Genomic DNA, 19,220 nt, shown 5'->3' with positions numbered 1-19,220 from the left:
CAAGGAAACTGGCTCAGGGGGTGGGGGGTGAAGTGACTCGCTGAGGATCACACAGCACACATCTGAGGAAAAAACTCATTCAGGTCTGGGAGATCTGAGTCCCTTTTTCTATTTTCCACAGTGCTTTTTACAAAACGCCAATCTCCCAAGGTTCTTCTTGGAAAGAAGGGGGAAGACGTAGGGTGGACCCGTAAGTGCAGGAAAGCCCCCAGGCACCCTCACCCCTCTGGGACAGGCCCTGCATGTTAGCAAGTTCAAGGCTCTGAGAAGGCCTGCAGTAAATAAACCCAGCTTTTGCTCAGTTCATCCCCAGGGAGGCCCTTTTCTCAGGTCACCTGCTAACCCCTGGGCTTACGTACCAGGCCAGCCTGGGCCATCTGATGCACTTGCTAAGGTTTGGGGGCCCCCTACAACCCACAAAGTGGCGGAGGTGAGACGTGCGGCATTAGAAGACTTGAGCCCATGGAGTGTCCACGAGTCTAGCACCGTGAGTCCTGGGGGCTGCCGGAAATCTCCAGCAAGGCCAGCGGTAAGAGACAGGCTTTAAATCACCTCTAATTTTGCTTTTCCCAGACACATCCAATATTTGACACTTGACCTGGAGCCTGGATCCGTCCTGGGGTAAATAGAGTGCTTTGAGGTGACGGCTGAGCCTGTCCAGCCCCTGAATCCATCCCTCCCTTACGAGGGATCAGGGTGTAGCCGATTTGTGACCGCGCAGTTCCAGTTACCCTGCACTGAGGCCCCCACTGCTACTCTGGTCATGTCAAGATTCCTCCTTGAAAATAGCCCTCCCGTGCCCCAGAAAGTGTCCCCCACGTTTCTGAAGACGTCAACCTTGGTGGTGCCTCGGTTTCCAACCCCCTTTCCCCACTCCTCAGAGACCCTTGCCCTGTGGGGGTTCAAGGATCACCAGAGTGGAGGGACCCCTTGTCACCCTGGTCCCCAGTGGGTACAGCCTCGGCCTGTCCAGAGTGCAGGCAGCTGGACAGTCTTGAGCCCCAGGCTGTGTTGGGATGGGACAAACTGCATGGAGCTGAGGAGCAAGGTCACAGGACACGTCCAGCCGCAGGAGGAGTGACAGGGCAGAGCACGGCCCAGTGCCTGCTGGGTGCGGGGCCCATGGCTTGGCCCTCGGTGTCCTGCTGCCAGTGAGGAAAGCAGCCTCCTACGCCAGGGCACAGACACTGCCCAGGCCCCTGTCCTGGGTCCTCAGAAGCAGAAAGACGTAAGGACCTGTGCAAGTGTGGCCTCATGCAAAGGGGTCCCAGAGGTGGGGACTCGTGGGCCTTGGGCCCCAGTGAGTCCTCTAGGTGGGGATCCCATCCTGTGGCCCGGAATTGGGCTTGGGCTGGGCACCTCCCCACCCCCGCGCCGTGTAGACGGCGCTGGTTAGTGGCTCTGCTCCAGTTTCCAGGTATCCTCGCCCAGATTAAGCGCCCTGAGGCTCGAAAGGCCTCCCAGCCCCGCCCCTCCGCCCGGCTCCCGCTCCAACTCCAGCTCCCAGGACCCCGTGTGGGTGCTGGGGCGGGCCGGGGGCGGGGCTTCTCCGAAAGGCCTCCCAGCCCCGCCCCCCCGCCCAGGTTCCGGCTCCAGCTCCCAGGACTCCGTGTGGGTGCTCAGGGCGGACCGGGGGCGGGGCTTCTCTGGCTCCGCCCCATCCCCGCCCCGCCCGCCTGCCGGGAAAAGTGAGTTGCGGGGGCGCCGCGGCGGGGAGTGCCGAGCGGAGCCGCGACGCGTGCAGCCAAGCCCGGGGTGAGTCCCCCGACCCGGGGCTGCAGAGCCCCCAGCTCTGCCTGCCGCCCTCGCTTCCCTCTGTCCCGGAAGGGAGTCAGGGCGTCCCCACCCAGCTGGGTCAGTACAGGCTGTTCAATCCGGCCGGCCCGTCGCTGGGTATAAGGCCTTGGTGGGGGCCACAGAGGCAGCTGGCAGAAGAAAGAGAAGGTGAGTTAGGTGAGTTAGGTGTTAATGGCCTCTAACAACTAGTATGGAGGTCAGCTGTGCTGGGCCAGGTGGCGCTCAGAGCTTTCACTGCTGCATCTTCCTGGGAGGGAGAGACCCGTTTTACAGATGAGGAAACTGAGGCTCACCCACCCAGGAAGAGGCAGAGCTAGAGGAAAGCACAGACCCTCTCCGCCAGCCCAGCTCATCATGGTGGGCCAGGGTCTCAGAGGAGAGTCTGGTGGGTTTCTGGAGGAGTCGGCCTTAGCCTTCGGCCTCCCAAGGGAGCAGGAGGAGAGGGCCACAGAGTGACTAGTCTGGACCCTGAAGGACCGAGGCACCTTCATTTGCTTTGTAAATGTCATTCACTGGGGTGGCCCCTGGTCCAAATCGGGACCAGGGAAAATGAGGTGGAGGGGAGGAGCCAACGGCGGCCCGAAACGCCAGGGGAGGGGTCTGACCAGGTGCCTGCACACCTGTGGGCACGGCAGCTTGTCCCACCCAGAGGAAGTGCCCACGCCCCAGGGCCCTGCGAAGCAGGGGTACCAGGGCAGAGTTGTCACAGCTGCGGTCCCCCCCGACGCCAGGTCCCCAGACCCAGCTCCCTAAAACCCCCATTCGGCCAGCCCAGCCTTTTGGGCGGCCTGGGTTAGAGAAATACCCTCCCTTGAGCATATACTGTGAGCTGGGACTTCCAAACCTGCAGCCCCAGGGCCCGGCTCTGCCTGGCTTGGCTCCCTGCTGACCCGTTGTAAAATAGGGCTGTGGTGCCCCCTTCCCCAAGGATTGCTGTTAGATTCAAATGAGGTGACATGGGTGAAGGGCCTACAGGGGGGCGGGGGCCTCGGTTATTTTTATCTCCCCCCCAGCTCCTGTGTGCTGGGGTGGCTAAGTCCCATTCACCCAAAGAGGAAGTGGAGGCCCAGAGAGGGTGAGAGACTCCCCAAGGTCACACAGCCAATCACGGCTTGGGTAGGGCTCGGAGCTTTGGTCCCTGGCTCTCTCGCCCACTCAGCCCTGTTCGGGGCCTGGTGCTTCTGCAGCCCGTGGTTGTCTCTCTCTTGGCACCCTCTCTTCTCTCCTCAGCCCTGGGCTGGGGAGGGGGCTGCTTCTCCTCTTTACACCTAAACCAGGCCCAGGGGAGGAAGGGACCAGCTAGGCGGGCCCCAGCGAGACAGCAGGCGGGCACTTTGCCTCCCAATGCCCACCCTCTCAGAGGGGCCCTGACTTGTGCCTGCCTCTCCCCCTCTCAATTTTGAGAGCTAAGGAAACCCAGTCCCACAGAGGGGAAGGGGCTGGCTCTGGGCGCCAGGCACAGCGGCCATGGAGTCCTGGCTTGTGGGCTGGGCATCTGCGGGCCCGTTGGAAGCCACCCTGGCCCTCCCCCTCTAGGCGTTTGAGCAAGGCCCAGCCGGGCCAGGCCCTTCCTGCCGGTCTCACAGTTTCCACAGTTTCACTTTCCTGGGTTTCGACACCTGGAGGGCTCTTCCCGTTGCCCCTGCCAGCCCTCCTCCTACCCACAATGTGGCTGCCAGGCAGCCAGGCCTCGGGGAGGAGGGCCCCCTTCACAGCCCCCTCCCCAGTTCTCTTTGCCCTTCCTGGCGGAGGCCCCCACCCCCTCAGCACACACAGACACCACAGGGAGGGAGGAGGGCCCTGGCTGCCTGTGGGGACGGGCCAGACCTCAGCCCTGCTGTTCCTCGTCGCGGCTGCTCCCTGGGGAGGAAAGGCGGGGGGCTCCTGGTCCTGCAGTAAGGAGGCCAGCGCTGGAGGTGGCCCTTGGCCTGGGGCCCCAGGGATGTATAGGATCTCGGGAGAGGGCAGGTCTCAGAGGAGGGGCAGCCAGGGCAGAGGCCAGGTGTGAGAAGAGCCACTGTCTCCAGGAGCCACCAGGGCTGGGGGGCAGGGGTCTGAGGGCAGAGCCAGCTGGGAAGGAGCTTGACGTTGGACTGTGGGTCAGGCTGTGGGGTCAGCCAGGCCAGGCTCCACTCTCAGCTGTGCCCTCACTTCCCGTGTGACCTCAGCACCCCACTGAGCCACCCCAGGCCCGTTTCCCCATGTGTCCGCTGGGTTTGGTAACAGTACCTTCCAGGATCGCATGAGCATAGAATTCCTAGCAGCGGGCGGCACTGCCTGCCACCTGCCCCCGACTGAGCCCCCACGCCCCTGCTCGCCCCTCAGAACCATGGGCTCCATGTTCCGGAGTGAGGAGGTGGCACTGGTCCAGCTCTTCCTGCCCACAGCTGCTGCCTACACCTGCGTGAGCCAGCTCGGCGAGCTGGGCCTCGTGGAGTTCAGAGATGTGAGTGGGGCCGGGCTGGGCGTGGGAGGAGGCCTCGTCCTTGGGTGTCCCAGGTGGTGGACCATCTGCCCCGTACTGGCCCCCGACCCTGCTTGAGTCCTGGCAGCCTCTGGTCTCAGGAAGGCCAGCTTTATTCACGGCCAAGGTCACCCCCCGCCCCCCGCCGCAACTTGGGATCAGCCAGGCCACCTGAGCCCTGCCTCGCTCTTCCGGGGTCAATGGGGTCCGGTCTGTCTTCAGCTGGGCTTCTGGAAGGGGATAGTGTGCTCAGCACCTCTGGGGGAAGGCAGCCAGGCCTGGGCCCTTGGTTGGGGGGAGGCCCTTGGCCCCCTGCCTGGGAAGCTGACCCCTCCGCGCGGCAACCACAGCTCAACGCCTCGGTGAGTGCCTTCCAGAGACGCTTTGTGGTGGATGTTCGGCGCTGCGAGGAGCTGGAGAAGACCTTCAGTGAGTTGGCCCCGGGCCAGTGCCCCAGGCAGGCTTCCTGGAGGAGGTGCCAGTTGAGCTTGGTCTGAAAGGGAGAGTCCAGGGCACCCAGGTGGAAGGCAGAGAAGGGAGGTCCAGACCAGGCCCTGCAGAGCCAGGACAGGGCAGCTGGGCTCTGCGGGGTGTTCTTGGGAACGGGGCAGCCTTGGGGGAGCTGAGCAGAGGGCCCAGGCCAGGGCTGGCTTGCAAAAGGCCCTGAATACCGAGGGAGGGCCTGAGACTTTGTCCTGTGGATGCCGGGAGCCACCCAGAGGTTTCTAAGCAGGGGAGAGGTGTGGGCAGAACTTTCTCTGCTGCAGATGGACTGGGGTGGGCAGAGGCCAGGTTCTTGTCCCTGGACAAGAGGGACCCCTGGGTCCTGTTCTGGAAACTTCTTCCAGGCGGACCCTGCAAGGTGGGAAGATAGACGATGTCTGTTTAATGCTTAGCTTGACTGATGGGTTTTAAGTAGCCAGGCAGGTCGTCTGTGGGTCTCCATGGGAGCTCTTGTCTCCGGGCCTGCAGCGCCAGGGCCACCTGCCAGAGGCCGCTGTGGGGCCCGCGCCAGGGGCTCGGAAGGGAGAGCAGACCTGCAGGGGTGGAGGTTTAGCCTGAGGTTTTTCTGGGGTCTCGGTTAGCTGGTGGCCAGTGGAATCTGCGGTGGCATTTTGAATCCCTAGGCTTTAGCCAGCCTTTGGCCAACAGTGGCCATGAGCAGGTGGTGGCCCCTGAGCAGCCTCCCCCGACACCTGTCCCTCGGCACGCAGCCTTCCTGCAGGCGGAGGTGCGGCGGGCTGGTCTGGCGCTGCCTCTGCCTGAGGGGGTGCTGCTGGCACCCCCACCCCGTGACCTTCTGCGCATCCAAGAAGAGTCGGATCGCCTGGCACAGGAGCTCCGGGACGTGCGGGGCAACCAGCAAGCCCTGCGGGCCCAGCTGCACCAGCTGCAGCTCCACTCGGCCGTGCTGAGCCAAGGCCATGGCCATGGTCCTCAGGTCAGTGCCAGCCCCGGTGGGGCGGGGCACAGGGAGGGGTGCCCGGCCCCACCTGGACCGGGGCTCATGGTGCCTCTTGGCTCCTAGTTGGCAGCCACGCACACTGACATGCCCTTGGAAAGGACCCCCCTGCTCCAGGCCCCCGGGGGGCCACACCAGGACCTGAGGGTCAAGTAAGTGAGCAGGAGCTTCGCTCTCTTCCCGCCAGCACAGGGGTGATGCCAGGCCCAGCTCGGACTCCTAGTCCAGTGCTCGCCCGCCCCCACCCTGGCCTGGCATTTTCCTCACCTCACCCTCAGAGGGATCTTCCTCTCCTGGCCCTGCCTGGTGGGCTTCTGCCTTCTCTGTGGGGGGTGGGGGCAGTGTGCCTGGTTGGCCCTCCTGGGCAGGGCCCGGCTGAGAGGCTGTCTCGGGGGGGGGTGTCCAGAGGAGGTGGGGGCAGCCCTGTCCAGCCCCGCCTGGCCCCGCAGCTTCGTGGCAGGTGCCGTGGAACCTCACAAGGCCGCCGCCCTGGAGCGCCTGCTCTGGAGGGCCTGCCGCGGCTTCCTCATCGCCAGCTTCAGGGAGACGGAGCAGCAGCTGGAGGACCCGGTGACGGTGAGCGGGGCGGGGGCGCTCAGGCCGGGGCGCCTCCCGGGCGGAGCCAGGACTGCAGGCTGAGCTGGTCCCCACTCCGGCAGGGTGAGCCCGCCACCTGGACGACCTTCCTCATCTCCTACTGGGGCGAGCAGATCGGGCAGAAGATCCGCAAGATCACGGACTGGTGAGCCCCGCGGGGGGCCGGTCCCTGCTGCCCTCGTGCCCCGGGCCCTGCCTGTCACTTCCGCCGAGCTTTCCCTTTGCCACACTGTCCACACTGTCGACTCGGCCTCCGAAGGGCCTGGAGCCCACCCCACTCCCCGGCGCCACCTCACATCACCCTCCTCCCCCTACCAGCTTCCACTGCCACGTCTTCCCCTTCGCGGAGCAGGAGGAGGCCCGCCTCGGGGCCCTGCAGCAGCTGCAGCAGCAGAGCCACGAGCTGCAGGAGGTGGGCACGTGGCCTGGCTGGACCCCCGCCTTCCGCCACCCGGCTCCTCCTGACACCCCATCCCCACCCATCCCCCTCGACCTCCCACCCCACTCCTCCTGACACCCCGCCCTCACCCCTCCCCCCCACCACCCTGCTCCTCCTGACACACCCCCCCACCTCCCACCCCACTCCTCCTGACACCCCCCCCGGCCCTCCCCCCGCCACCCTGCTCCTCCTGACACCCCGCCCCCCACCCATTCCCCCTCCACCTCCCACCCTGCTCCTGACCACTGCTCTGGCCTCAGGTCCTGGGGGAGACAGAGCGCTTCCTGAGCCAGGTGCTGGGCCGGGTGCAGAAGCTGCTGCCGCCCTGGCAGGTGCAGATCCGCAAGATGAAGGCCGTGTACCTGGCCCTCAACCAATGCAGCGTGAGCACCACGCACAAGTGCCTCATCGCAGAGGCCTGGTGCGCCACGCGCGACCTGCCCACCGTGCAGCAGGCATTGCAGGACAGCTCGGTGAGCGTGGGGGTCTCCGCCCCCCCCTGCTACCAGGCAGGGGCTGGTTTCCTCACAACACATGCCCGTGCCTGGCACCATCAAGGCCAGGCCTTTGCCAGGGCTCACCCTCCTCCAGGAAGTCCACCGTGATGGCCCCAGACCCAGCATGCCCTCTCCCTGCCCCGACTTCCCAGAGGCCCTGAGATGGGCTGTCACACCTTGGAGGTTGCACTGGGCATTGATTAGAAACCAGGTTCAAATCCAGGTTCTGCAGGCACTCGGCCCTGCAACCTTGGGCTGATTGGAGGGCGCCGCAGGCTCATCTGTGAAATGGGCCTGCTGACCCTGCCTGCGGGGGTCAGCTGTGGCCATGGGGCTCCCTCTCCTGGGCCACCTGGTTGGGAAGTGGCACACTTCCGTTTCCCAAGTGACTTCTGGTCCAGTCTCTGGCTCTCCCTTAATCCCCCTGAGCTGGGGCAGGCAGGGTGGGTCATCCTGTTTCACAGGGGGAGGAGGGGCTGCCCCAGGTCCCCTGGCTGCCCCCCAGGGACTCTCCACAGTGCTCCTCATCTCCAGGTGGGCCTGGCTGGGATTCCGAGGGTCCCTGAAAAACCCCTGCCCTCAGTCTCATCTGTCTATCTCTGTCCGTCGGTCGGATGCCCCAGAGCGAGGCGGGTGTGAGCGCCGTCGTGCACCGTATCCCCTGCCGGGACATGCCCCCCACGCTCGTCCGTACCAACCGCTTCACGGCCAGCTTCCAGGGCATCGTGGACGCCTACGGCGTGGGCCGCTACCAGGAAGTCAACCCCGGTGAGTGCCACCAGAGGCCCCACTCTGCCTTGGGTGGGAGCCTGAGAGGGCTGTGTCCACACTGGGCCTGTCCCGCCCTCCGGAGATGGGAGACGCACTCCCCATCTCGCTCTCGGAGGCCCAGGGTGGGGGCTTCGTGTTCATCCCCAGCGCTCCCCCACCCCACCCTTTTAACAGGGAGCCGGCAGAGCTGTGCAGAGAATAGCAGCTAGTAGGAAAGGCCTGGGTTGGGGGTCCTGCTCACTCACCTGGATAAGTTTCTTAGCATCTCTGAGCCTCAGTTTCCTCATCTCTAAAATGGGGGCAAGGGTACCCATGGGAGCAGTGCTGGAAAGGTTAACAATTGCCAAAGGTTGCCAACCACAGGCAGGTCCCCAAGGCCAAAGTCAGCCTGCTGATGTGTTTTGTGTGGCCACGTTGTGTTTTTTCAGAGGTTTGAATGGGTGCAGCCCTAGGTCAGATTTCTCCCAGAAGCAGACCCCGAGATGGGACCTCTGGTGAAAGTGGTCTATTGCGGGAGGTGCTCTTGGGAGAAACCAGTGAGGGACCCCGAGGGGTGGGGGCGCAGGCAGGGCAGGGAGCGCCGAGCAGAGCCAGTCCTGGGCGAAGTCTGGCCTCAGCCTGAGCCCGTGGGGAGCTCTGGAGCATCAGGGCCATTTCAGTGTGTCTGTGTCAAGGCTAAAAGGCAGGACTTCCAAACCTAACACCCTTAGTTATCAGCCAGCCCCTGAGGCTGGGCAGTGAGACAGCACGAGACACATCGGCCTGGGTGCTCACTGGCCTGGTGAGGCCCACTGGGGCTCCCCTCAGCAGGGCACAGGCCAGAGGGGTGCACAGAGCTGCAGAGGGAGCTGTGGCCATCTGGGCAGAGCGTCAGTGACGGTGGCAGGTGCCAGTGTTGAAAGTTGGTGTTTTTGCAAACATCTGCCTTTTTTCAAGACTTGGCAAAAAGTGAGAGATTTGGCAACGAGGTGCCCATTCACAACAGGCTGGAGCTGGGCAGTGACCGTCCCCTCCCGTTTGCCGGTACCTGTCCCAGGGTCACTGGGTGGAGGCTGCAGGACATCTGTGTATGAGCCCAAAGGATGGGTATGGGGTGAACCATGATGAAGCCCCTTTGGCAGGGGGGCGGGGGATCGTCCTAGGCCAGGGAGGCATCCTGCCCCAGCCAGTGGATGAGAGGCAGGGTTTGGGGTCCCCAAGGTGGTCCAGGCAGGCCATGATGGAATCTGGTCCTCTGAGGCCAGCTGACTCTTCAGGACCGGCATCTGAGAGTTTGGTTGTGGGCCCTCGCTGCATTTCATCCTCCCGTCGTTCCTCTGCGTTGGCGGAGGCCTGCCCAGGTAGAACAGGCATGATCACCAGACACCCACGGTTGATGATGTGGCATCAGCGGTCCTGGCAGTAGTTTGGGGGAGGTTTTTGTCTATGAGGGCTACCGCAGCAAAGCACCACAGGTGCAGTGGCTTAAACAGCAGGCGTTTATGGTCTCATGGTCCCGGAGGCTGTGTCTGAGATGAAGGCGTTGGTTCTTTCTGAGGGCTGGAGGGAGAACCTGTTCCAGGCCTTTCTCCTTGGTTTGTAGACAGCAGCCGTCTTCATGTTCATGGGGCTTTCTTCCAGTGTGTGTGTCTATATTCAGATTTCCCCTTTTTATAAGAACACCAGTCATATTGAAAATGAGCTCACTTTCACCTGTCAACATCTGTAGAGATTGTATCTCCAAGTAAGGTCATTTTTAAGGTACTGGGCGTCAGGACTTTCACATACATTTTTTTTTTTTTTGTGGGGGGGGACTACAATTCCACCCACAGCAGGGATGTGTGTTGGAATCCTAACACCTGTGAAAGAGTTTTCCTATTTCTTTTGTCTTTTTAGGGCTGCACCTGCGGCATATGGAGGTTCCCAGGCTAGGGGTCCAATCGGAGGTGTAGCCGCCTGCCTTACACCAGAGCCACAGCAACGCGGGATCCGAGCTGTGTCTGTGACCTACACCACAGCTCAGGGCAACACCGGACCCTTAACCCCCTGAGCGAGGCCAGGAATCAAGCCCGCAACCTCATGGTTCCCAGTCGGATTCATTAACTACTGAGCCACGATGGGAACTCCGAGTTTTCCTATTTTACTAAAGGGACACTGAGACCCCAGAGGTTAAGTGACCCACTTGGGCCTTCTGGAACTTACCATGTGCGGGCCAGGATGGCCACTGGGCTCTTTCTGCTTCTGCTTAAAGTTCTTCTTGTAAATAACAATAGCTAGAACTGCTCAGTTTATATTGTTTATAATCTGCCAGATTCTGTCCGTGATAAACTCCTTTATTTATAATTGCCCTATAAAGTGGTGGTATTGTTACCTCTTTTACAGATGGGGAAATGGAGGTTCAGAGAGGTTAAGACACTAGCCCGAGGTTGCACAGCTAGTAAGTGGCTGGCTCTTGAATGCAGATGAGGGGTCTGGTACCCCTGCCTGGTGAACACAACACCTTTGCATCTCTTGGGGTCCTGGAGCCCTGGCGGTTGGGGGCCTCTGTGGTGCCCTCTACAAGGATGGGGTCCTGGCTGACCCCATGGCTCCTCTGCCCGCAGCACCCTACACCATCATCACCTTCCCCTTCCTCTTCGCTGTCATGTTTGGAGACGTGGGCCACGGGCTGCTCATGTTCCTCTTCGCCCTGGCCATGGTGCTGGCCGAGAACCGGCCGGCTGTGAAGACAGCGCAGAACGAGGTGAGGAGGGGGGCTGGGGTGGGGAGGAGCCTGGCAGGGGTGGGGGCCCACCCAGGTCGGCTCTCACGGTGCCTACGCCCCCAGATCTGGAGGACCTTCTTTGGTGGCCGCTACCTCCTCCTGCTCATGGGCCTGTTCTCTGTCTACACCGGCTTCATCTACAATGAGTGTTTCAGCCGCGCCACAGCCATCTTCCCTTCGGGCTGGAGTGTCGCAGCCATGGCCAACCAGTCTGGCTGGAGGTGAGGCCCAGCTGCAGCCCCTCCCCTGCCAAGTCCCGAAGTCTCCAGACCCCTGACCAGCCCACCTGCTCTTGTTACAGTGATACCTTCCTGGCTGAGCACCCGCTGCTCACCCTGGACCCCAATGTCACTGGCGTCTTCCTGGGACCCTACCCCTTTGGCATTGACCCGGTGAGTCCTCGCCGTTCACCTGGGGTGATGCCGGGGGTGATGCAGGCGGGGGTGCGGGTCCAGGGCTTACCCAGCTCTCCCCCAGTGCCAGGCCCAGTTCCGGGTGCTGGAGGCACAGGCGCTATAGACTGGGGTCTGCCTGGCGGAGGCCACACGGCAGCCACTCGAAAAGCAGAGAAGGGTGTCCTAGTAGGGGCAGCATTCTGTAGCCCCTTCAGGGCCGGACACCGTTCTGAGCCCTTGTTGTAATGATTTTATATCCGGTCCTCATGACAGCTCCATGGGGTGCACAGCAGCACTGGCCCCATTTTAGGGGTGAGGAAGCTGAGGTTCCATGCCCAAGGTCGCCCTGCCGGGAAGAACGGGGGTTGGGGCCCAGGCTGTCTGGACCAGTGTGTGCTGTAACCGTTCCCCCCGCCGCCCCTCGGGCAGGGGACAGACGGAGCTGAGGCCTTGGCGGGGTGGGCAGAGAGGCCCGCGAGGGCGGCGGGGTGGGGAGGCCCGCTCGTGACACCTGCTCCTCCCGTCAACCCCAGGTCTGGAGCCTGGCTGTCAACCACCTGAGCTTCCTCAACTCCTTCAAGATGAAGATGTCTGTCATCCTGGGGGTCACCCACATGACCTTCGGGGTGGTCCTGGGGGTCTTCAACCACATGTGAGGGCCGGGGTCCGGGGGCGCGGGGCGGGGCAGGGGCCAGGGCGGCCTGGTGACCGGCCCGCTCCCGCCGCAGGCACTTTGGCCAGTGGCACCGGCTGCTGCTGGAGACCGTCCCCGAGCTGGTCTTCCTGCTGGCGCTGTTCGGCTACCTCGTCTTCCTGATCGTCTACAAGTGGCTGCGGTTCACGGCCGCCGACGCCGCCTCGGCCCCCAGCGTCCTCCTCCACTTCATCAACATGTTCCTCTTCTCCCGCAGCGCCACCAACAGGCCGCTTTTCCCCGGGCAGGTCGGCTGGGGCCGGGAGGCCGGCTCACGCCCCCCACGGGGTCCCCCGTCACTGGGCCCCCCGCTGCAGGAGCCTCATCTGAGACGGGAGTGGGACGGTGGCCCGAGTCGAGGGACCGTGTCAGGCTCCCAGCAGGGGTGGCTGCTGAAGCCTGGGGCACCTTCTCCAAGAGAAGGGTCTGTGTGGGGCGACGCTCCTGCTTAGCGAGGGGCCCTGGGGGAGGAGTGGGCTGTGGGCTCCTGGGCCCCTGCGAATCACGTGACCTGAGCTGGCGTGCAGCTGGCAGGGGTGCCCTGACTCTCGTGCCCTCCTGGCAGGAGGTGGTGCAGTCCGTGCTGGTGGTCCTGGCTCTGGCCATGGTGCCCATCCTGCTGCTCGGCACGCCTCTGTTCCTGCGGCAGCAGCACCGCCGTCACGCGCGGAGGCGACAGCTGGTAGAGGTCGGGGGGGGCCGTGGGGGGGGGTGCGGCGGGGGGCTCTGTCCGGGAGGCAGGGTGGCTGTGAGCCCCACGTGGGGCTAGGGGTCTGCTGATGCTGCGGTTCCCACCTCCAGGATGAGGACAAGACTGGGCTTCTGGATGCGTCTGTGTCCGTGTCCAGCCAGGGCTTGGATGAGGAGAAGGCAGAGTGCCCGGGGGACCGGGAGGAGGCTGAGGTGGGTGTGGCGGTGCCTTCCTGAGTGGGGGGTGGCTGCTGGCCCGGCCGGCCCTGCCCTCACTGCCACCTACCCCCCCAGTTTGTCGCGTCCGAGGTGTTCATGCACCAGGCCATACACACCATCGAGTTCTGCCTGGGCTGCATCTCCAACACGGCCTCCTACCTGCGCCTCTGGGCCCTGAGCCTGGCCCACGCCCGTGAGTGACCCTGCATGGGGGGTGGGCCGGGCACAGGCGTGGTCCTGGGTCTTGCCTAGACAGACAGATGGACAGACACACACACACATCCACCCACCTGCTGAATGGGTGGCCTGGGCAGGTCACTTCTCTGGGCCTCAGGATCCCTGTCTGTAAAGGGGTGACATCGGGGGAGGCCCCCCGGCCAGCACCCGGGAAGGGAGGGCCTCAGGGTGCTGAGATGGCTGCGTGGGGCGGCCATCGCCCGGGTCCCCACAGCCGCCTCCCCTCACCCCCGCAGAGCTGTCAGAGGTGCTGTGGGCCATGGTGATGCGCGTGGGCCTGGGCCTGAGTGACGAGATGGGTGTGGTGGCCGTGGTGCTGGTCCCCATCTTTGCCGCCTTCGCCGTGATGACCGTGGCCATCCTGCTGGTGATGGAGGGACTCTCGGCCTTCCTGCACGCGCTGCGGCTGCATTGGTGAGCAGCCCGCCCGGGGGTGCCGGCGGCCTGGGGGGGGGGGGGGGCTTCCTCTCACCAGCACTCTCTGCTCACCCCCAGGGTGGAGTTCCAGAACAAGTTCTACGCGGGCACCGGCTACAAGCTGAGCCCCTTCACCTTCGCTGTGGAGGATGCAGAGCACCCCTGAGCCTGCGCTCACCTGCTGCGCGGGAAGGAAATAAAAGAGGAGGAAGGCCCCGGAACTGTGTCTTGTCCTGTGGGGAAGGCCAGTGGTGGGGCGGCTGGGTGTGGTGGAGCCTGGGCTCTGGGCGCGGGCTGGTCCTGCCCCGGGGTGCTTGTTTGGTCTGCCAGACACCATGCCAGCCTCTGTGCCCATCTCCCTTTGCAGCTGGAGTTGGTATGCGTGTGGGGAGGTGGGAGGCGCCAGCCTGGGATCTGGGGCTTTAAGAAGAGGACCCGGGAGCACACCTGCAGTAACCCCAGCCTCCTGGCGTGGGGGGGCCGCAACTGGGACCAAGGAGGACGTTTCCCAAACAGTCTAGCTGAAAATGAAAGTGTCTTCCCAGGCTGGGCCGGGGGCTGAGCTCCCCATCCTGGGGGGTGTGCAGACTGGCTGTAGAATGATGTCTAGGATACTCTGGGTGTGGAGGGTGCGGCGCTGGAGCAGAGAGCAGCCTGGGACCCGGCGCCCCACATGGGGCAGTGTCAGACCCGAGGCCACCTTCCTGCAGAGAAGGAACGAGGCTGTGCAGGGCAGCCTGGGTTTGCCCCGGGCTCCGAGGGTCAGGCAAAGGGCTGAGCTGCACTGCAGGCCCGGCCTCCTGCCACTGGGGAGGGTGGCCTGAGGGTCTCTGGCGTGGGTCCCACCCCCGGCTGGGAGGCAGGGCCAGAGCTTCCCAGAGGCCTCACTCTCGCCCACTGAGGAGCTGCCAAGTGGTTCTTTCAGCTGGAGGCCCCGGGAACAAAGGCCGCCTTGAGGGAGAGATGCGGTGGGCACAGGGGCGTGGCCCCATCACTGCGGCTCTCATCTGGCCAGCTGCTGGGGGAGCCTGTCCCTCGGGGCTGGGACCGCCCTGCTCAGGGCCCTGAGACATCAAGCTATGACGTTTGGGGTACGAGGGCCTGGCAGCAACCCCGCGTGCCTGGCAGACGTGGCTGAGAAACGTGGACAGCAGCCTCTGGTTCGAACCGAGGGAGCTGCACCTGATGCTCAGGAGGGCTGCGCACGGATGTGGACTAAGCCCAGGACCCCAAGCTGTACCGTCCTGGGAGCAGAGCTGCGCAGAACGGGGCAGGTGACAGGAGCCCTGGGCAGGTGTAGTGTGGCATGTGGAGAGGCAGGTATGGCCCTGGGGAGACACTGGCTGGCCCTGCCCCGGCTGTGACACACACAGCTGGCAGCCCCACTGGAGAGGCGGGCTGCCAAAGGCCCAGATCACCCAAGGCACTGAAGGGGGTGCCTCTAGGGTGTGGAGGCGGTCAGGAGTCACAGGCTAGGGGGTCCCCCGCAGGGAGGCCAGGCCTGCTCCCTGCTCCCGCAAGCTTGCCGTCTAACCCAGGACAACTGAATGAAGCGACCGGAATCCCAGAATTCCCGAGAAGGAAGGTGACGGCCAGGAAGGACGTGGCTGGGGGAGTAGGGTGGCATCAGGGATGGTGCCATTGTGGCCGGAGGGGTCTACCAAGGCCTGGGTGGCAACTTTGAGCTGACGGTGGAGGGAGGTGGTGGCAGAGGGCAAGGGCTGGACTGGTGAACACGCCGGCCTTATGGGCTGGAAGCTTAGTTTTTTGTTTTTTGTTTCTTTTCCATTTTTGCCTGCCCTGTGGCGCATGGAGTTCCCTGGCCAGGGATCAGATCTGGGCCGCAGCTGTGGCAACACCGGATCCTTAACCCACTGTGCCAGACCAAACCCAAGTCCCAGTGCTCCCAAGACGCCGCCAATCCTGCTGCACCACAGCGGGGGCTCCAGGGAGCTCAGCTCTGAGCGAGATCTCGCACAGGCTGCAGGAACGTTTAGTGCTAGTTTCACGCTGGGACGGCGAGACTGGCGAAGCGCTTCGGGGTTCCTCCCAGACGACCCGATGCCCCGCGGGCACTTAAGGTAACTGGAGCCCGCCCTGGATTCAGGACACAGCCAAGGGTGACAGCAAGGATGGGCTTTTATTTTTTTATTGTTTATATAGTACAGTCTGTGGTAGCAGAAATGTATGCACAGAAAACAATTCAAATAAGTAAAAAAAAGGAAAGGAGAGCATTCACGGAACATGGATTTCACAGTTACCCCCCACCCAGACCCCACGGTCCACATCCAGGCTGCCGTTTGCCATATGACCACGTGCGGGACCTCAGGGAGTGGCGAGGGCAGCGACAGCTGGCCACCAGGGCTGCCGGGCACACCAGGGCCCCAGCGCCAGGGGCAGCGGGAGGCTTCTGAGGGGCCCTGGGGCGGGCTGATGTCCCGGGGCGGGCCGCCAGCGCTGTCACAGGACCCCCTGCTCCGGGCTGAGCAGAGGTGGAGGGGAGGCTGCAGAGAGCAGGACAAAGCGGAAGGAATGCAGGTGGCACAGGGGCAGGAGTCCACGCGCCCCAGGGCGCTGCCTGCCTCGAAGGCGGGGTTATAGAGCACATCCCGCTGGAGGGCAGGCAGGGCTTGCGTCCAGCTGAGGCGAGTCGCCCGCATAACGGAACAGAGAGACAAGCGCTGAAGAGCCGCGTCCATCCCTCCCGCGCAGGCGGCAGTGGCGCCCGCACCGCCGGCGGTCTGCATCCGCCCCCGACCGAGGAGAGCGAGCAGCTGCGGGGGACCCCGGAAGGCCGCGGAGCAGCGTCAGTCTGTGTGCCCCTCGCCGCCTGCCTGCGGGGGCGAGCGGCGTCTACACCCGGAGAGCCTGGTCAGTGGCGTTCGCCTGCACGTTCGTTCAAGTCCTTGAACGGTCCTCAAGCAGACGAGGCACCTGCAGCACGACTCCGCTCCTGCCGTCTGCCAGGTCTGCCCGACCCAGGAGCGCCTCCTCTGGGTGAGGAGTCTGAGCTGTTGCACTACTGCACTAGTGTGCTCTGACTCTGCTTCCCGATTCGTGCCAGGGTCCTAGTGAAGCCGCACACAAGACAGGAAATAATTGTTACTTCATTTAATACAGGCTTGGTCGCGCACACATCTGTGTGGGCGGCGAGACGTCCGAGCCTTCTTGCCGCAGGTGCAGTAGTCGGAGCACAGAGCGACCCCGCAGGCTCAGCCGCCCCCACGCAGTCCAGGGGGGAGGGGCACGAGGCCTCCCAGGTCACACCCCCAGCTTCCTCTTCTGGTCGAAATAGGCCTCGAACCTGGCTTGGGCGTACTCCTAGGAGACAGAAGGAACAGCGGCCTCAACAAGGGCTCCCCCCTTCCCCAGCACAGGGCCGTCCAGGAGCCGCGCTGCTCCAAGGACAGCCCTGCCCTGCCGCCAGCCCCGTCCACCCGCCCAGGTGCCCTGGTCAACCCGACGCAGTCAGCTGGGCCACCTGGCCCTGCAACCCAGATGGGAGACGGGACTCCTGCTGCAGAGCGGGCCCTGCCAAGCTGCACTGGCTCCTCCACCTTGAACCTACAGGCACTGATGGACAAGACAAAGGCTCTTCTTTCAAAGCACAGGGTCCCTGGGGCAAGGACGAAAGAAAGAAATGCCACCTGTCTTCTGGGGTCTCCTGCTGCACGGTGACTAAAGACTAAAGGGAGGGAAGAAGCCCCATCAGTGTGGGGAACGTGATTTCCCAGGGACGCCTCCGGTGTGGGCCACGCTACCGCCAAGACGGCAGCGCCACTCACACGAGAAATGAACGTGGCGGAGCGTGTACATTCTGCAAACGTGAACGCATTTTAAATGTGCAGTGCGCACAAGCCCACACGTCCGGGTTGCCAGCAGCGGCCCATGGGCCTCCGATCTCTCTGGGGCCTCTGCGGTCAGGCCCGCCACAGACGGCCCCAGAACGCTGTCACGCAGAGGCGGTGGCCCCACACGCCCCCTCCGAGTCCGCCTTGCATCTGGGACACATCCACGCTGCGTGGGCGTGTCGGGCTGCGGGGCCATCTCCCGGGGCAGGGTTCCCACGCTGTGCGCTGTCCACTCACCTGCCAGCTGGCAGGGAGACGGGTTCCAGCTCGGGGCTACGAAAAATAAAGCTGCTGTGAGCATCTGAAAACAAGGCGTGGAGTGGACATACGTTCGTCTCTCGGGTCAGTAACAGAGAGGGACTGCTGGGCGCCACGCCACGTGAGTCTCCCTCACATTCCCGCCGGCAGGGTGCGTGGCAGGTGAGCTCGGCGGGTCCGTGTTCTTGCCAACATTCGGTACTGGAAGTTTTTATTTTTATTTTTATTTTTTTTTTTTTTGTCTTTTGTTGTTGTTGTTGTTGTTGCTATTTCTTGGGCCGCTCCCGCGGCATATGGAGGTTCCCAGGCTAGGGGTCTAATCGGAGCTGTAGCCACCGGCCTACGCCAGAGCCACAGCAACGCGGGATCCGAGCCGCGTCTGCAACCTACACCACAGCTCACGGCAACGCCGGATCGTTAACCCACTGAGCAAGGGCAGGGACCGAACCCGCAACCTCATGGTTCCTAGTCGGATTCGTTAACCACTGCGCCACGACGGGAACTCCGGTACTGGAAGTTTTTAAAGTTTCAGCTGTCGTCTCGGTGTACAGAGTATCTCAAGGAGGCTTCGGCTGGCATTTCTTTTATGACTTATGACACCAAGCAGATGAAAAGAAGCTCGCTGGCCATGTTTCTCTTCCACATAGTGTCCAGATTTCTGTCCATTTATAAAGTAGGTTGTTTGGTTTTTTGCTAAGTTATGAGCTCTTTATACGTGTTAAATACAAGTCCTTTGTCAGACAGAAATTTGCAGTATTTTCTCCCAGTCTGTGGTTTGTCGTTTCATTTTCTTAATAGTGTCTTTCAAAGAACCAAAGTTTTGACTTTTGATTAAGTGCAAATAAGTACTGTATTTTCTGTTCTCTGGCATACCAGTTGCCTACGTATGTAGGAGGCTATTTGCGGCCCTTTGTTCTGTTCTATTTATGTCCATCTTAATACCAATACTACCTGGTCTTAATTCCTTGCTCAAGTCTTAAGTCTTCCAACTTTGTTCCAAGTTAGTTTCAGTGTTTTGGTTAATTCCAGGGTCTCTGCATTTTCACATGGGTCTTAGAAACAGCTTGTTAATTTCTACCAAAAGCCTGTGTGGTGCTGAGGGGCGAGGAGACGGTGGGTCAGCTTGGGAGAGTGGACATCTTGCCAGCAGGTCTTCCAGGTCCACATACACAGTATCTCTAATGGGTTCTTGCAGCAACGTTTCACAGCCAGCAGTGCAACCCTGCACATTTAAACGTTTTTATCTCTAAGTACTTCGTTTGTTACGCCATCGAAAACCTGAGTACATTTTTCTCCTTTATAATAATTTCTAGGACATAGAAATGCGATTGGGTTTTGTGTCTTGACTTTGCAGCCTGTGACCTGAACTCATTCAGTAGTCTATTTTTTACTTTTATTTTTTTTGTGTGTGCTTTTTAGAGCCACACTTGAGGCTCTGGAGGTTCCCAGGCTAGGGGTCTAATCGAAGCTACAGCTGCTGCCCTACACCACAGCTCACGGCAACGCCAGATCCTTAATCCACTGAGCAAGGCCAGGAATCAAACCTACAACCTCATGGTTCCTAGTCGGATTCGTTTCTGCTGAGCCACGACGGGAATGCCCTCGTTCGGTAGTTTAAACAGCTTTTGTATTGATTCCTTTATGTTTTTTCATGTACATGACCACGTTACCTATGACGTCATGTCGGTT

General features: G+C 62.3%; 2 protein-coding genes across 8 annotated transcripts in view; one reads left to right on the top strand and one right to left on the bottom strand.

The window, feature by feature from the left end:
* Positions 1,649 to 17,584, top strand: TCIRG1 (T-cell immune regulator 1, ATPase H+ transporting V0 subunit a3). 4 transcript variants are annotated; one of them, XM_005660613.3, is made up of 21 exons: positions 1,649 to 1,755; positions 4,123 to 4,243; positions 4,612 to 4,690; positions 5,476 to 5,702; positions 5,790 to 5,875; positions 6,173 to 6,299; positions 6,383 to 6,465; positions 6,639 to 6,732; positions 7,020 to 7,232; positions 7,880 to 8,024; positions 10,610 to 10,749; positions 10,834 to 10,991; positions 11,072 to 11,162; positions 11,699 to 11,817; positions 11,894 to 12,107; positions 12,425 to 12,547; positions 12,661 to 12,762; positions 12,844 to 12,961; positions 13,242 to 13,419; positions 13,501 to 15,503; positions 16,135 to 17,584. In XM_005660613.3, exons 2-20 carry the CDS (start codon positions 4,127 to 4,129, stop codon positions 13,586 to 13,588), a joined length of 2,502 nt encoding a protein of 833 aa, XP_005660670.2. In that variant the 5' UTR covers positions 1,649 to 1,755; positions 4,123 to 4,126; the 3' UTR covers positions 13,589 to 15,503; positions 16,135 to 17,584. The 4 variants fall into 4 exon arrangements, with proteins under 4 accessions (XP_005660670.2, XP_003122481.2, XP_020938392.1 ...); XM_003122433.4 differs by having other exon boundaries at positions 1,650 to 1,755; positions 12,425 to 12,541; XM_005660614.3 differs by lacking the exon at positions 1,649 to 1,755 and adding an exon at positions 1,777 to 1,944.
* CHKA (choline kinase alpha) overlaps positions 15,544 to 19,220 on the bottom strand; it is a 58,160-nt gene continuing 54,483 nt past the window's right edge. For 2 of the 4 annotated variants that reach the window (XR_002341423.1, XM_005660610.3), the window contains one exon: positions 15,544 to 16,743. Coding sequence is in view for 3 of the 4 variants with exons in the window: in XM_005660610.3 (XP_005660667.1) it covers positions 16,684 to 16,743 (60 nt within the window). In the remaining variant the exon portion in view is untranslated. The remainder of the gene's footprint in view (positions 16,744 to 19,220) is intronic. The other 2 variants (XM_005660611.3, XM_005660612.3) reach the window with 1 other exon arrangement.

The sequence above is a fragment of the Sus scrofa genome, chromosome 2 (genome assembly GCF_000003025.6).
Source record: "Sus scrofa isolate TJ Tabasco breed Duroc chromosome 2, Sscrofa11.1, whole genome shotgun sequence".
Classification (NCBI taxonomy): Eukaryota; Metazoa; Chordata; class Mammalia; order Artiodactyla; family Suidae; genus Sus; species Sus scrofa.
This window is presented reverse-complemented; position numbering and strand designations above follow the sequence as displayed.